The 16,900-nt window shown below is 43.9% G+C and overlaps 1 protein-coding gene across 6 annotated transcripts in view; it reads right to left on the reverse strand.

Annotated features, from left to right (window-relative positions):
• The window catches only part of LOC106567592 (protein FAM168A), a 106,775-nt gene that overhangs the window by 86,715 nt on the left and 3,160 nt on the right, over positions 1 to 16,900 (reverse strand). The window contains exon 2 of one of the 6 annotated variants that reach the window (XM_014137097.2): positions 15,956 to 16,077. The exons of 3 other annotated variants lie outside the window; for them this stretch is intronic. In XM_014137097.2, coding sequence (XP_013992572.2) covers positions 15,956 to 16,026 — 71 coding nt within the window. In that variant the 5' untranslated portion in view covers positions 16,027 to 16,077. Of the gene's footprint in view, positions 1 to 15,955; positions 16,268 to 16,900 lie in introns of those variants that run through there. 2 more of the 6 variants (XM_014137099.2, XM_014137093.2) reach the window with 2 other exon arrangements.

Below are 16,900 nucleotides of genomic sequence, written 5' to 3' on the forward strand. Positions count from 1 at the left end.
ACAATGAATGGCAATTTGAATGCACAAAAATATTGTCACGAGATCCTGAGGCCCATTGTGAGGCCCATTTATTAAAGGTATCTGTGACCAACATATCTGTATTCCCAGTAATGTGAAATCCATAGATTAGGGCCAAATGAAAATGTAAAAATTCCCTGTCTTAGGTCAGTTAGGATCACCACTTTATTTTAAGAATGTGAAATGTCAGAATAATAGTAGAGAGAATGATTTATTTCAGCTTTTATTTCATTCATCACATTCCCTGCAGGTCAGAAGTTTACATACACTCAATTAGTATTTGGTAGCATTGCATTTAAATTGTTTAACTTGGGTCAAATGTTTTGTGTAGCCTTCCACAAGCTTCTCACAATAAGTTGGGTGAATTTTGGCCCATTCCTCCTGACAGAGCTGGTGTAACTGAGTCAGGTTTGTAGACCTCCTTGCTCGCACACGCTTTTTCAGTTTTGCCCAGATATTTTCTGTAGGATTGAGGTCAGGGCCTTGTCCTTAAGCCATTTTGCCACAACTTTCGGAAGTATGCTTGGGGTAATTGTCCATTTGGAAGACCCATTTGCAACCAAGCTTTAACTTCCTGACTGATGTCTTGAGATGTTGCTTCAATATATCCACATAATTTTCCTACCTCATGATGCCATCTATATTGTGAAGTGGACCAGTCTCTCCTGCAGCAAAGCACCTCCACAACATGATGCTGCCACCCCCATGCTTCACGGTTGGGATGGTGTTCTTCGGCTTGCAAGCCTCCCCCTTTTTCCTCCAAACATAACGATGGTCATTATGGCCAAACAGTTCTATTTTTATTTCATCAGACCAGAGGACATTTATCCAAAAAGTACGATCTTTGTCCCCATGTGCAGTTGCAAACCGTAGTCTGGCTTTTTTATGGCGGTTTTGGAGCAGTGGCTTCTTCCTTGCTGAGCGGCCTTTGAAGTTATGTCGATATAGGACTCATTTTACTGTGGATATAGATACTTTTCTACCTGTTTCCTCCAGCATCTTCACAAGGTCCTTTGCTGTAGTTCTGGGATTGAGTTGCACTTTCGCACCAAAGTACATTCATCTCTAGGAGACAGAACGCGTCTCCTTCCTGAGTGGTATGACGGTTGCGTGGTCCCGTGGTGTTTATACTTGCGTACTATTGTTTGTACAAATGAACGTGGTACCTTCAGGCATTTGGAAATAGCTCCCAAGGATGAACCAGACTTGTGGAGATCTATAATTTTTTTCTAAGGTCTTGGCTGATTTCTTTTGATTTTCCCATGATGTCACGCAAAGAGGCACTGAATTTGAAGGTAGGACTTGAAATATATCCACAGGTACACATCCAATTGACTCAAATGACGTCAATTAGCCTATCAGAAGCTTCTAAAGCCATGACATCATTTTCTGGAATTTTCCAAGCTGTTTAAAGGCACAGTCAACTTACTGTATGTAAACTTATGACCCACTGGAATTGTGATGCAGTGAATTATAAGTGAAATAATCTGTCTGTAAACAATTGTTGGAAAAAATACCTGTGTCATGCACAAAGTAGAAATTTATGGAGTGGTTGAAAAATTAGTTTTATTGACTCCAACTTAAGTGTATGTAAACTTCTGACTTCAACTGTATATACAGTACCATGGCATTGTTGAAAACTCGATTCTGATTGGCTTGAATTGCATTCTAGAGCATGCATTATTTAAGTGATAATACCCTTGAAGCCGGTGTTTGGAGGATCTTCTTCAGGCAAGGGTCCTTTTTTCAGAATTTCCGCCTGACTGACGTGCCCAAAGTAAACTGCCTGTTACTCGGGCCCAGAAGCCAGGATATGCATATAATTGGTAGCATTGGATAGAAAACACTTTAGAGTTTGTAGAAATGTTAAAATAATGTAATAGACTATAACACTATTGATATGGTAGACGAAAATCCAAAGAAAAACCAACCAGAATTTTCTTTTTTCTTTTGGAGTCCCAGGCTCTTATAATGGTAAGCTATGAGTCCTATGCAATTCCAGCTCCCAGATTGCAATTCCTATGGCTTCCACTAGATGTCAACAGTTTTTGTTCAAGGTTTCAGGCTTGTTTCTTCCAAAAAACGGAAGAATTTGGAGTTTTGCTACAGAGTCACAGTGGAAAATCAATCTGTGGGTGCATGACAAAGAGGACGCGCACTTGCTAATTTTCCTTTTGTATTGAACATACTTCTTTCCATATAAAATATTATAGTTTATTTACATTTTATGGTACCTGAGGATTAAATAGAAACATAGTTTGACTTGTTTGAACAAAGTTTAGCGGTAGCTTTTTGGATTCCTTTGTCTGCATGTTGAATGAGTGGATTACTGAAATCGATGGCGCCAACTAAACAGACGTTTTGGGATATAAAGAAGGATTTTATCTAACAAAACAACCATTCATGTTGTAGCTGGGACCCTTGGGATTGTAAACAGAGGAAGAGTTTCAAAAGTAAGTGATTATTTAATCGCTATTTGTGATTTTATGAAGCCTGTGCTGGTTGAAAAATATGTTGATGTGGGGCGCACATACAAATAAAGCCTATTGTAAATCGCACAATGCAGTTAGATTAACAAGAATTTAAGCTTTTAACCGATATAAGATACTTGTATGTTCATAATGTTTAATATTACGATTATTTATTTGAATTGCGCGCCCTCCAATTTCACCGGATGTTGTTGACAGGTGTCCCGCTGACGGGACCCTATCCCTATTGGCCCAAGACGAAGGCACTTTTATACAACGGGTTACCAACATATTAAAAAAATGATTGACATATTTTAATGAAAAACAATAAAACTATTTCATCCTTCCACAAGATATAGTCCCGACACAAATCTAGGTTTGCTACCTAAGCCAGCTGATCGTTTGTTCTAACGGTTCGTTGCCAGAGACGCAACCCAGTCGTTCAGTCTTTTTGTTCTGTATCTACGGATGTGACCCACTCATTGGTTTTAAATGTTCCGTTGCCATACTGGCTGGCAATGTTCTTATCCCTTGCTTGCTAGCTAACCAACTATGGCTAACTTACAGTCACGTCAAGAAGTGCAGCCAGAATAAAAGCAAAGTAACTGCATTTGCATGTGTTTCAGATGTTTTATAGTGACATTTATTTGGATACATCCATAACAATGAGCGAACGAGACGCGATTTCGCCTGGCATAGAAAATGTGCTCACTCATCAGGACACTGTTGTTCAGAGGAGCTAGCCAATAACACAGCTAACACAATCAATTCAAACTAAAGCTGGAAAGACAGCAAACTAGTTGCTCTTCATTTCATTTGACTTTTTTTCAATTTCTTTGTATTTCGACTGGCTGAGAAACGCTGCCTGCATGTCTGTCTCATCCTGACTCGTTCATTACTATAGGACAACTGGAGATCGAATTTGAATATTGAAACAATGTTGCAAATCTCAGACAGACAGACAGCAAGGTTTATACAATTCTACGCTGTTGAAAACTAAATGTTAGTCTATAAGAAATGTGAGATAATGTCAAGATGCTTTTAATAGTGGAGATCAAGTTTATAAATTGCTTGGCTGGGCTGATGAGACAGTGGATTGCACAGTCAGATGGAACAGAGTAAATAGGAATTTTAACATCATAGATTTAGCCAGTGGTAACTTGTGTCGGCTGGAATGCGGTTTTAACCAATCCGCTATCGCATTGTGGAACACACCTTCCCTGTCATTCATTATTTTCCAGAGAACACATAGCCCCTTGTTGATTATCCCTTAAATAATTAATGGCTGAGGAAACTGAATGGCGGTGGAGGAGATGGTTGCCGTTTTAAGGGCTCCTAACCAACTGTGCTATTGTGTGTGTGTTTTTTGTGTGTTATTTGTAACTTATTTTGTACATAATGTTTCTGCCATTGTCTCCTATGACCGAAAAGAGCTTCTGGATATCAGGACAGTGATTACCGACCTCGTACTGGACAAATATTTTTTCTTTAACGAGTCAGACGCAAAGGATTTACTTCAGACACCCAACAAGGCCAACATCCCTGTCATTTGCATGAGAAAGAGACGGAGATATCGGAGACATAGGTTGGGGGGCCTTGTAAGGGTCCGACGGCGAGTGGATAATCTGCCTCTACCATCAGTCCTATTAGCCAATGTACAATCATTGGATTAGAAAATAGATGAGCTATGATCACGAATATCCTACCAACAAGACATTAAAAACTGTAATATCTTATGTTTCACCGAGTCGTGGCTGAACGACGACATGGATAAAATACAGCTAGCGGGGTTTATGCTGCATCGGCAAGTTGAACAGCTGCCTCCGGTAAGACAAGGGGTGGCGGTCTGTGTATGTTTGTAAACAACAGCTGGTGCTGTTGTTTATCTAATCTAATATTAAGGAAGTCTCAAGGTTTTGCTCACCTGAGGAAGAGTATCTCATGATAAGCTGTAGACCACACTATTAACCAAGATAGTTTTCATCTATATTTTTCGTAGCTGTCTATTTACTGCCACAACCGATGCTGGCACTAAGTCCGCACTCAATGAGCTAGATAAGGCAATAAAAAAACAGGAAAATGCTCCTAGTGGCCAGGGACCTTAATGCAGGGAAACTTAAATCCGTTTTACCTCATTTCTACCAGCATGTTAAATCTGCAAATCCTAGACCACCTTTACTCCATACACAGAGATGCATACAAAGCTCTCCCTCGCCCTCCATTTGGCAAATCTGACCATAATTCTATACTCCTGTTTTCTGCTTACAAGCAAAAACTGAAGCAGGAAGCACCATTGACTTGGTCAATAAAGAAGTGGTCAGATGACGCAGATGCTAAACTACAGGACTGTTTTGCTAGCACAGACTGGAATATGTTCCGGGATTCTTCCGATGGCATTGAGGAGTACACCACATCAGTCACTGGCTTCATCAATAAGTGCATCAATGACATCGTCTGCACAGTGACAGTACGTACATACCCCAACCAGAAGCCATGGATTACAGGCAACATCCGCACAAAGCTAAGGGGTAGAGCTGCCGCTTTCAAGGAGTGGGACTCTAACCCAGAAGCTTATAAGAAATCCTGATATGCCCTCAGAAGAACCATCAAACAGGCAAAGCGTCAATACAGGACTAAGTTTGAATTGTACTACACTGGCTCCGTCGCTTGTCGGATGTTGCAGGGCTTGCAAACTATTACAGACTACAAAGGGAAGCACAGCTGCGAGCTGTCCAGTGATACAAGTCTACCAGACAAGCTAAATTAATTATATGCTCGCTTTGAGACAAGCAACACTGAAGCATGCATGAGAGCATCAGCTGTTCCGAATGACTGTGTGATCACGCTCTCCGTAGCCGATGTGAGTAAGACCTTTAAACAGGTCAACATTCACAAGGCCGCAGGGCCAGACGGATTACCAGGACGTGTACTCCGAGCATGCGCTGACCAACTGGCAAGTGTCTTCACTGACATTTTCAACCTGTTCCTGAATGAGTCTGTAATGGCAACATGTTTTAAGCAGACCACCATAGTCCCTGTGCCCAAGAACACTAAGGTAACCTGCCTAAATGACAACCGACCCGTAGCACTCATGTCTGTAGCCATTAAGTGCTTTGAAAGGCTGGTCATGGCTCACATCAACACCATTATCCCGGAAACCCTAGACCCACTCCAAATTGCTTACCGCCCCAACAGATCCACAGATGATGCAATCTCTAATGCACTCCACACTGCCCTTTCCCACCTGGACAAAATGAATACCATCGTGAAAATGCTATTCATTCACTACAGCTCAGCATTCAACACCATAGTGCCCTCAAAGTTAATCACTAAGCTAAGGACCCTGGGACTAAACACCTACCTCTGCATCTAGATCTGGATTTACTGACGGGCCGTCCCCAGGTGGTAATAGTAGGTAACAACACATCTGCCACGCTGATCCTCAACACGGGGGCCCTTGAGATAGCCTATAGGGAGGAGGTCAGAGACCTGGCCGTGTGGGACCAGGTTAACAACCTCTCCCTCAACGTGATCAAGACAAATGAGATGATTGTGGACTACAGGAAAAGGAGGACCGAGCACGCCCCAATTCTCATCGAAGGGGCTTTAGTGGAGCAGGTTGAGAGCTTCAATTTCCTTGGTACCCATATCACCAACAAACTATCATGATCCAAACACACCAAGACAGTCATGAAGAGGGCATGACAAAGCCTATTCCCCCTCAGGACTCTGAAAAGATTTGGCATTGGTCCTCAGATCCTCAAAAAGTTCTACAGCTGCACCATCGAGAGCATCTTCACTTGTTGCATCACTGCTCAGCCTCCGACCGCAAGGCACTACAGAGGGTAGTGCGTACGGCCCAGTACATCACTGGGGCCAAGCTGCCTGCCATCCAGGACCTCTATACTAGGCGGTGTCAGAGGAAGGCCCTAAAAATTGTCAAAGACTCCAGCCACCCTAGACATACAGTTGAAGTCGGAAGTGTACATACACTTAGGTTGGAGTCATTAAAACTCGTTTCTCAACCACTCCACAAATTTCTTGTTAACAAACTATAGTTTTGGCAAGTCGGTTAGGACATCTACTTTGTGCATGACACAAGCAATTTTTCCAACAATTGTTTACAGACAGATTATTTCACTTATAACTCACTGTATCACAATTCTAGTGGGTCAGAAGTTTACATACACTAAGTTGACTGTGCCTTTAAACAGCTTGGAAAGTTCCAGAAAATGATGTCATGGCATTAGAAGCTTCTGATAGGCTAATTGACATCATTTGTGTAGTTTAGAGTAACTGAGTAATTATCGAGGCTAGCTATCTTCGTCCTCCTAACGTAGTCAACACTGCTAGCTAGCTAGTCATCACCGTTAGCTAGCCAACTTCTACCGACTAGCAGAAACTATTACATTACAACGCAACGACTTGATTAGTGTGGTGTTAGTGTTAGTTAGCCAGCTACATAGTTGTCCGTGCTGTCTCTGTATCTAAGATAATTGTGTAGTTTGAGTTTGAGTATTATCGAGGTGTGCTAGCCAGCCGCGACGCGGCGCCAGACTTACTCAACACACCTAGTCATCATTAACCCACTGCCAGCTAGCCATCCGTTACCGACTAGCAGCGCTGTAGTTACTAATACTAAACAACGGAACGATTAGACTAGTGCAGTGTTACCTAGCTAGCTACCTAGTTGTCTTTGTCATAACTTGATAATTGTTAATTGATAATTGTTAGCTAGCCAGCCATCGAGGTTAGCTAGCCAGCTATTTCCGTCCCCCGCGACGCCATTTTTCCTAACCTAGCCAACTATTACCGACGAGCAGCATTGTTGAAACTAAATACACTACAAGGAACGTCTTGATTAGTGTTATGTTAGCTAGCTAGCTACAAAGTTGCTTTGTATCATGACAAGGTGTAGTACTGAAACTACCGAGGTTACCTAGCCAGCTACACGTTCAAAGTCAACAACGCAGCCACTGCTAGCTAGCCTACTCCACCAGCCAGCAGTACTGTATCATCTTAGTCAATAACATTTTTGCAACGTAAGCTTAACTTCCTGAACATTCGAGACGTGTAGTCCACTTGTCACTCCAATCTCATTTGCATTAGCGTAGCCTCTTCTGTAGCTTGTCTACTATGTGTCTGCCTATCCCTGTTCTCTCTCCTCTGCACAGGCCATACAAACGCTCCACACCGCGTGGCCGCTGCCACTCTAACCTGGTGGTCCCAGCGCGCACGACCCACGTGGAGTTCCAGGTCTCCGGCAGCCTCTGGAACTGCCGGTCTGCGGCCAACAAGGCTGAGTTCATCTCAGCCTATGCTACCCTCCAGTCCCTAGACTTCCTGGCGCTGACGGAAACATGGATCACCACAGATAACACTGCTACTCCTACTGCTCTCTCCTCGTCTGACTACGTGTTCTCGCATACCCCTAGAGCATCGAGCCAGCGGGGTGGTGGCACTGGAATCCTCATCTCTCCCAAGTGGACATTCTCTCTTTCTCCCCTGACCCATCTGTCTATCTCCTCATTTGAATTCCATGCTGTCACAGTTACCAGCCCTTTCAAGCTTAACATCCTTATCATTTATCGCCCTCCAGGTTCCCTTGGAGAGTTCATCAATGAGCTTGACGCCTTGATAAGTTCCTTTCCTGAGGATGGCTCACCTCTCACAGTTCTGGGTGACTTTAACCTCCCCACGTCTACCTTCGACTCATTCCTCTCTGCCTCCTTCTTTCCACTCCTCTCCTCTTTCGACCTCACCCTCTCACCTTCCCCCCCTACTCACAAGGCAGGCAATACGCTTGACCTCATCTTTACTAGATGCTGTTCTTCCACTAATCTCATTGCAACTCCCCTCCAAGTCTCCGACCACTACCTTGTATCCTTTTCCCTCTCGCTCTCATCCAACACTTCTCACTCTCCCCCTACTCGGATGGTATTGCGCCGTCCCAACCTTCGCTCTCTCTCTCCCGCTACTCTCTCCTCTTCCATCCTATCATCTCTTCCCTCTGCTCAAACCTTCTCCAACCTATCTCCTGATTCTGCCTCCTCAACCCTCCTCTCCTCCCTCTCTGCATCCTTTGATTTCCTCTGTCCCCTATCCTCCAGGCCGGCTCGGTCCTCCCCTCCTGCTCCGTGGCTCGACGACTCACTGCGAGCTCACAGAACAGGGCTCCGGGCAGCCGAGCGGAAATGGAGGAAAACTCCGCCTCCCCTGCGGACCTGGCATCCTTTCACTCCCTCCTCTCTACATTTTCCTCTTCTGTCTCTGCTGCTAAAGCCACTTTCTACCACTCTAAACTCCAAGCATCTGCCTCTAACCCTAGGAAGCTCTTTGCTACCTTCTCCTCCCTCCTGAATCCTCCTCCCCCCTCCCCCCTCCTCCCTCTCTGCGGATGACTTCGTCAACCATTTTGAAAAGAAGGTTGACGACATCCGATCCTCGTTTGCTAAGTCAAACGACACTGCTGGTCCTGCTCACACTGCCCTACCCTGTGCTTTGACCTCTTTCTCCCCCTCTCTCCAGATGAAATCTCGCGTCTTGTGACGGCCGGCCGCCCAACAACCTGCCCACTTGACCCTATCCCCTCCTCTCTTCTCCAGACCATTTCCGGAGACCTTCTCCCCTACCTCACCTCGCTCATCAACGCATCCTTGACCGCTGGCTACGTCCCTTCTGTCTTCAAGAGAGCGAGAGTTGCACCCCTTCTGAAAAAAACCTACACTCGACCCCTCCGATGTCAACAACTACAGGCCAGTATCCCTTCTTTCCTTTCTCTCCAAAACTCTTGAACGCGCCGTGCTTGGCCAGCTCTCTTGCTATCTCTCTCAGAATGACCTTCTTGATCCTAATCAGTCAGGTTTCAAGACTGGGCATTCAACTGAGACTGCTCTTCTCTGTGTCACGGAGGCTCTCCGCACTGCTAAAGCTAACTCTCTCTCCTCTGCTCTCATCCTTCTAGACCTATCTGCTGCCTTTGATACCGTGAACCATCAGATCCTCCTCTCCACCCTCTCCGAGCTGGGCATCTCTGGCACCGCGCACGCTTGGATTGCGTCCTACCTGACAGGTCGCTCCTACCAGGTGGCGTGGCGAGAATCTGTCTCCGCACCACGTGCTCTCACCACTGGTGTCCCCCAGGGCTCTGTTCTTGGCCCACTCCTATTCTCGCTATACACCAAGTCACTTGGCTCTGTCATATCCTCACATGGTCTCTCATATCATTGCTATGCAGATGACACACAATTAATCTTCTCCTTTCCCCCCTTCTGACAACCAGGTGGCGAATCGCATCTCTGCATGTCTGGCAGACATATCAGTGTGGATGACGGATCACCACCTCAAGCTGAACCTCGGCAAGACGGAGCTGCTCTTCCTCCCGGGGAAGGACTGCCCGTTCCATGATCTCGCCATCACGGTTGACAACTCCCTTGTGTCCTCCTCCCAGAGTGCTAAGAACCTTGGTGTGACCCTGGACAACACCCTGTCGTTCTCCACCAACATCAAGGCGGTGACCCGATCCTGTAGGTTCATGCTCTACAACATTCGCAGAGTACGACCCTGCCTCACACAGGAAGCGGCGCAGGTCCTAATCCAGGCACTTGTCATCTCCCGTCTGGATTACTGCAACTCGCTGTTGGCTGGGCTCCCTGCCTGTGCCATTAAACCCCTACAACTCATCCAGAACGCCGCAGCCCGTCTGGTGTTCAACCTTCCCAAGTTCTCTCACGCCACCCCGCTCCTCCGCTCTCTCCACTGGCTTCCAGTCGAAGCTCGCATCCGCTACAAGACCATGGTGCTTGCCTACGGAGCTGTTAGGGGAACGGCACCTCCGTACCTTCAGGCTCTGATCAGGCCCTACACCCAAACAAGGGCACTCCGTTCATCCACCTCTGGCCTGCTCGCCTCCCTACCTCTGAGGAAGCACAGTTCCCGCTCAGCCCAGTCAAAACTGTTCGCTGCTCTGGCACCCCAATGGTGGAACAAGCTCCCTCACGACGCCAGGACAGCGGAGTCAATCACCACCTTCCCGGAGACACCTGAAACCCCACCTCTTCAAGGAATACCTGGGTTAGGATAAGGTAATCCTTCTAACCCCCCCCCCCCTTAAAAGATTTAGATGCACTATTGTAAAGTGGTTGTTCCACTGGATATTATAGGTGAATGCACCAATTTGTAAGTCGCTCTGGATAAGAGCGTCTGCTAAATGGCTAAAATGTAAATGTAAATGTAAATTGGAGGTGTACCTGTGGATGTATTTCAAGGCCAACCTTCAAACTCAGTGCCTCTTTGCTTGACATCATGGGAAAATCAAAAGAAATCAGCCAAGACCTCAGAAAAAAAATTGTAGACCTCCACAAGTCTGGTTCATCCTTGGGAGCTATTTCCAAACGCCTGAAGGTACCACGTTCATTTGTACAAACAATAGTACGCAAGTATAAACACCATGGGACCATGCAGCCATTATACCGCTTAGGAAGGAGACGCGTTATATTTCCTAGAGATTAACTTTGGTGCGAAAAGTGCAAATCAATACAAGAACAACAGCAAAGGACCTTGTGAAGATTCTGGAGGAAACGGGTAGAAAAGTATCTATATCCACAGTAAAACGAGTCCTATATCGACATAAGCTGAAAGGCCGCTCAGCAAGGAAGAAGCCACTGCTCCAAAACCGCCATAAAAAAGCCAGACTCCGGTTTTCAACTGCACATGGGGACAAAGATTGTACTTTTTGGATAAATGTCCTCTGGTCTGATGAAACAAAAATAGAACTGTTTGGCCATAATGACCATTGTTATGTTTGGAGAAAAAAGGGGGAGGCTTGCAAGCCGAAGAACACCATCCCAACCGTGAAGCACGGGGGTGGCAGCAGGGACTGGTGCACTTCACAAAATAGATGGCATCATGAGGTAGGAAAATGATGTGGATATATTGAAGCAACATCTCAAGACATCAGTCAGGAAGTTAAAGCTTGGTCGCAAATGGGTCTTCCAAATGGACAATTACCCCAATCATACTTACAAAGTTGTGGCAAAATGGCTTAAGGACAACAAAGTCAAGGTATTGGAGTGGCCATCACAAAGCCCTGACCTTAATCCCATAGAAAATATGTGAGCAGAACTGAAAAAGCGTGTGCGAGCAAGGAGGCCTACAAACCTGACTCAGTTACACCAGCTCTGTCAGGAGGAATGGGCCAAAATTCACCCAACTTATTGTGGGAAGATTGTGGAAGGCTACCCGAAACGTTTGACCCAAGTTTAACAATTTAAAGGCAATGCTACCAAATACTAATCGCGTGTATTTAAACTTCTGACCCACTGGGAATGTGGTGAAAGAAATAAAAGCAGAAATAAATCACTCTCTCTACTATTTTTCTGACATTTCACATTCTTATTTCAAAGTGGTGATCCTAACTGACCTAAGGCATGGAATTTTTACTAGGATTACAAGACTGAGTTGAAATGTATTTGGCTAAGGTGTATGTAAACTTCTGACTTCAACTGTAGACTGTTCTCTCTGCTACCGCACGGCAAGCAGTACCGGAGCGCCAAGTCTAGGTCCAAAAGGCTTCTTAACAGCTTCTACCCCCAAGCCATAAGACTCCTGAACAACCCCCCTGCACCCTCTTTTACGCTTCTGCTACTCTCTGGTTATTATCTATGCATAGTCACTTTAGTTCTACCTCATGTACATATTACCCCCTGTATATAGCCTGGCTACTGTTATTTTACTGCTGCTCTTTTATTTTTATTTCTTACTTTTCTATTTTCTACCTAACACTTATTTTTCTTAAAATTGCATTGTTGGTTAAAAGGCCTTGTAAGTAAGCATTTCACTGTATTTGGCACATGTGACAAATACAATTTGATTTGATATGTGCTTGTTTTTGCTGTTCTCCAAATAGCATTTTAGAGTTTTTAAATAGTGTAGGAATGTAATAAATGAGCTTCAACTTCCAGAAAATTCCTTGTAGTAAATGAGCTTCACCTTCCCAAAATTCCCAGTTCCGCCATGGCAGGGATAGACTATGTTATAGAGGCATTCATTGTGAAATATTACAGTATGATTAGTAATAATGCATCTATAAACACCTAATGTATGTATACTTCTATAAATACAGTTATTGATATTGTTTCGTACTTCTATAAATACAGTTATTGATATTGTTTTGCAATTTCTAATTGGCTATATCCAGATCATTCTAACCATCTCAAACGCAAACCCTCTATATAACGCACTGACCTGAGGCAGTGTCCATGATACAGGCAACAGAAATGAGGTCATCATTATACCTCCATGGGATTGGCTCACTTGGAGGGAATAGACAGTCTTCTAGTAAGGTTTAAAATAGAGCCAAGGTGATTCCCTACTGAATCAATCTGATACGCCTTAGCATTTCCACTGGGTTCACGTCATATAATTGGCATCATGACTTCTTTCTCAGCAGACCCATATTTCTGCTTGTGAAAATACTTGGACAGCTTTCATAATGATATTACAACAGTGACTCAAGAATACTCGGGTCACAAGTGCATCTGAGCTAAAACAGGAAGCAGAAATGGACTGGCCATATGGCAGTTTGAGAAAATGCCAGATGGGCTGGTCAAACTTTAGCCCAGTGGTCCGGTCAAAAAAAAAATGTTTATGCAGAAGGACCATTATTTGTCTAATAATGGGGGTTTAAGGAAAAAAGGTTCTCACCAGTGACCCAAAGAAACTGTAACAGTTATCTAATTCATGCAGGGATTAAGGTGTGTTAGTGTGGTATGCCTTTTTCCCTACACACTATCAACATATGCAGTAGCCTAATAACCCTAGTTCCTAAAGGCAGATGAGATGATACATAAAATATAAATAGAGGCAAAGCAGAGTAAATAGAGGAGGAAGAAGAAGAGGAGGTGGAGGAGACAGGAAGTGAGAACATTCCAGTCCGAGAGGGAAGAAGTAGATGAGTCAGGAGAAAAGGTGTGGCCAATCCAGGCCCCCTAATCCCAAATTATCTAGTTTAGCCCCCGTCTCCGCCTCTCGCTCTCAGATTAGACGTGTGGGCCAGAATCAAAATAAAGGCACCGTATGTCCCTCTGTCTCTCTGCAGACAGCTCCTCAACCAAGAACAAACTCTCAACATACACAGAACAAACACTCCTGTCACAAACATATTATTTGCGGTGAGGAATTGTGTCGTGGACAGCTCACTGACCGTACCCATGGCTCTACTGAAGTCAGGCTGGCTCTGGAGACAGAGTGAGTACTGTACCTTCAATGTCTCTCGAATAATGTCATGTTGTAGTCTAACCTAGTGTCTACATGTTTTGGTCTTGGATACAGCCTTAGCCATAACAGGTACTATCTTTACCAAGTGTAGACCTCAACGGCTAAACAAAGCATAAGAAGTTGTGTGGGGCACTAGTATAAGAGTGATATCAGCGCTATATAGTACACTTTGAAAGACAGGTTAAGTGGCGTGTGAGGTCTGTAGAAATCTTTTCTCCCGTCCGCAGTCCATGCCACTCGCTCCAAAAACTATTCTCCCATGTTCTTAAGACTGTTGATGCCATTAAGATCGATTGATTTGGATTTTTAAATAAGATCAGAATCATTCTAGAAGGTGAATGTTACGATTGTTATGAAATTCCAATCCTCGCTCTACTTGTGCAGCCTGGCCATAATCTAATGAGCGTTAGCGAATCAGTGACTCACACAGACAGGCCACAAGCCAACCACTGGGGATTCAACCGCCGGAGAAAAACAACAACGGATTTAGAGCTTCAACCATATAAATAAAAAACACTTAAAATGGCTGTAGGTCTAGCCACTACAGAATCATTGACTAAAATGGGTATGTGCTGAATTGAGACAGAATCTGGCTGACGGTGCATTTCAGTTAATGTGAATAAATGAAATAGCTGGAACATTTCAATAGGTGGATAAATTAAGTAGAGCATTTCAGTTTATGTGGATAAACTAAATAAAAGTATACACAGTTGTCAAAGTCGACCTTACCGATTGGAAACTAGACATCATAAACTAACCCCAACTCTACTCCACTTCACACTCCATCTCCCCCCCTCCCTCTCTCCTTTCCTCCCTCCCTCTCTTCCTTACTTACTTCTGTCAGCCTCTATCCTAAAACACTGGAAGCTGAATTGGTGTGACCTATGGATCGATGGAACCCTGGCCTTCTACAAGACGGACAGTAGGCGAGAATTTGAGCACCGAGTGGGCCTCAAGACCAGTTGTGTGAGCGTCAAGTCTGGCCTGGAGTGTGCAGGTGAAGAGGGAGTATATGGAAAGATTGGGGTGTTCAACAGACAATGGATGCGTCCGAAAAGAGTTTCTTGAGACATGCTGTATTCTTTATTACAGAAAGAACGTGGAGTCCAAATATCTTTATTGACCTACAAAAGATTGTGCCTTTGATCTGGACCCAAATAAAGTATTGAAATATACAGTGTCCATATTAGACTGACACAACACCAGTTTATATTGAGGCTGTCCTAATATGGACACCCTAATAATGTGTGTGTAAGTGTGTGTAACCCTAGCTGTCTCTGTTGTTGTGCAGGTCTCTCTCCCCCAGAGAACCACCCCAGGGAAAACCTGGTGGTGGTGCAGCTTAGAGACAGTACCACAGTGATCCTGTGTGCCAACAGTGAGGACGAGGCACTGTGAGTCTATACCCCTTTCTTTTTCCACACACACACACACACACACACACACACACACACACACACACACACACACACACACACACACACACTCCCTCGGTTTTACAGTACACATTCTTTCTTTCTCTCTCACTCTCTCTCTAATTCTCCCTTCCTTTCTTTCTCATTTTCTCATTCTGTTTTTACAGAGCGTGGAAATTGACAATTCTAGAGGTGAGACGAAACCCAGTAAGTAACTCAGTATATTTCTACAACGTGCACCACTGAGTACTGTATCAATAAATCCCATATCCATATCATACAGTATATGATCAATGCTTATTGGGATGCTCAGAGGATATTATTGTTTTATCCCTAGCCTTATCTTATCTTCTTATCCTTTCCAGTTTGTTTATGACCCGTATAACGACTCCTACCCGTCCGTCCCAATGGACAGCCACAACACCATCTACCTGGCTCCTGGATCAGGTAAGGACAACACACCCAAGCTCTGGGTCATATTCATTACTGCACACCGTAGCAAAATGTTTCACAAGTTCAGGTAGTCCCTCCCTGTTTCAGTCTGTTTTCTTCCGTTTGGTGCCTAGTGAATACGACTGATGTTAGCAAGTAAACAGTGTGAATCTAGCAATCCTTTCCAAGACTCCCTGAAATCAGTTGTTGAGAAAACTATCCTGGTTATATCAAATCCGAAAATTCTGATAAAACACACTCATATATTCACCTATGCTCCTGTATACAGTAGTACACCATATATTCAGCATCCTGTCTCACCCTCCATCTCTCTCAGGTACCCACCACATACTGATCCAGAGAGACCCATACGATGGCATAGGAGAGCAGGTGGCACTGGGGCTACTGGCGGGCATGGCGGCAGGCGCTGCTATGCGCTCCTTTCTCTGGATGCCCTTCTTTTTCTGCTGATATAGAAGGCCTCTATAAGCAGGGAGGCACGGCTGGGAAACGCCCAGGCTCATATATGTAGGAGTGCTGCTGTAGGCGTCACTCCTAAAAGTCTTATATTCTTGTCATACTTGAGTAAAAGTAAAGATACCTTAATAGAAAAGGACTCAAGTAAAAGTGAAAGTCACCCAGGAAAAGTCTAAAAGTATTTGGTTTTAAATATATTTAAGTATCAAAATTAAAGTATAAATTATTTCAAATTCCTTATATTAAGCAAACTAGATGGCACAATTAAAAAAAAAAAGTTTTATGGATAGCCAGGGGCACACTCCAAAAAATAAATAGTAAAGTACAGGTACTCCAAAACACTACTTAAATAGTACTTTAAAGTATTTTTACTTAAGTACTTTAGACCACTGCTGTTGCAGAATATGGGTGCACGTGTGTGTGTGTATCATCATTTGTTGTATATTTGTCCTTAATGACATAGGCTAAATTCACACAGCATATTTAGTATGAATGTACAGTACCAGTCAAAAGCTTGGACACACCTACTCATTCCAGGTTTTTACTTTATTTTTACTATTTTCTACATTGTAGAATAATAGTGAAGACATCAAAACTATGAAATAACACAAATGGAATCTTGTAGTAATCAAAAAAGTGTTAAACAAATCAAAATATATTTTATATTTGAGATTCTTCAAAGTAGCCACCCTTTGCCTTGATGACAGCTTTGAACACACTTGGCATTCTCTCAACTAGCTTCATGAGGTAGTCACCTGGAATGCATTTCAATTAACAAGTATGCCTTGTTAAAAGTTAATTTGTGGAATTTCA

This window comes from Salmo salar, chromosome ssa13 (assembly GCF_905237065.1).
Source record: "Salmo salar chromosome ssa13, Ssal_v3.1, whole genome shotgun sequence".
Lineage (NCBI taxonomy): Eukaryota > Metazoa > Chordata > Actinopteri > Salmoniformes > Salmonidae > Salmo > Salmo salar.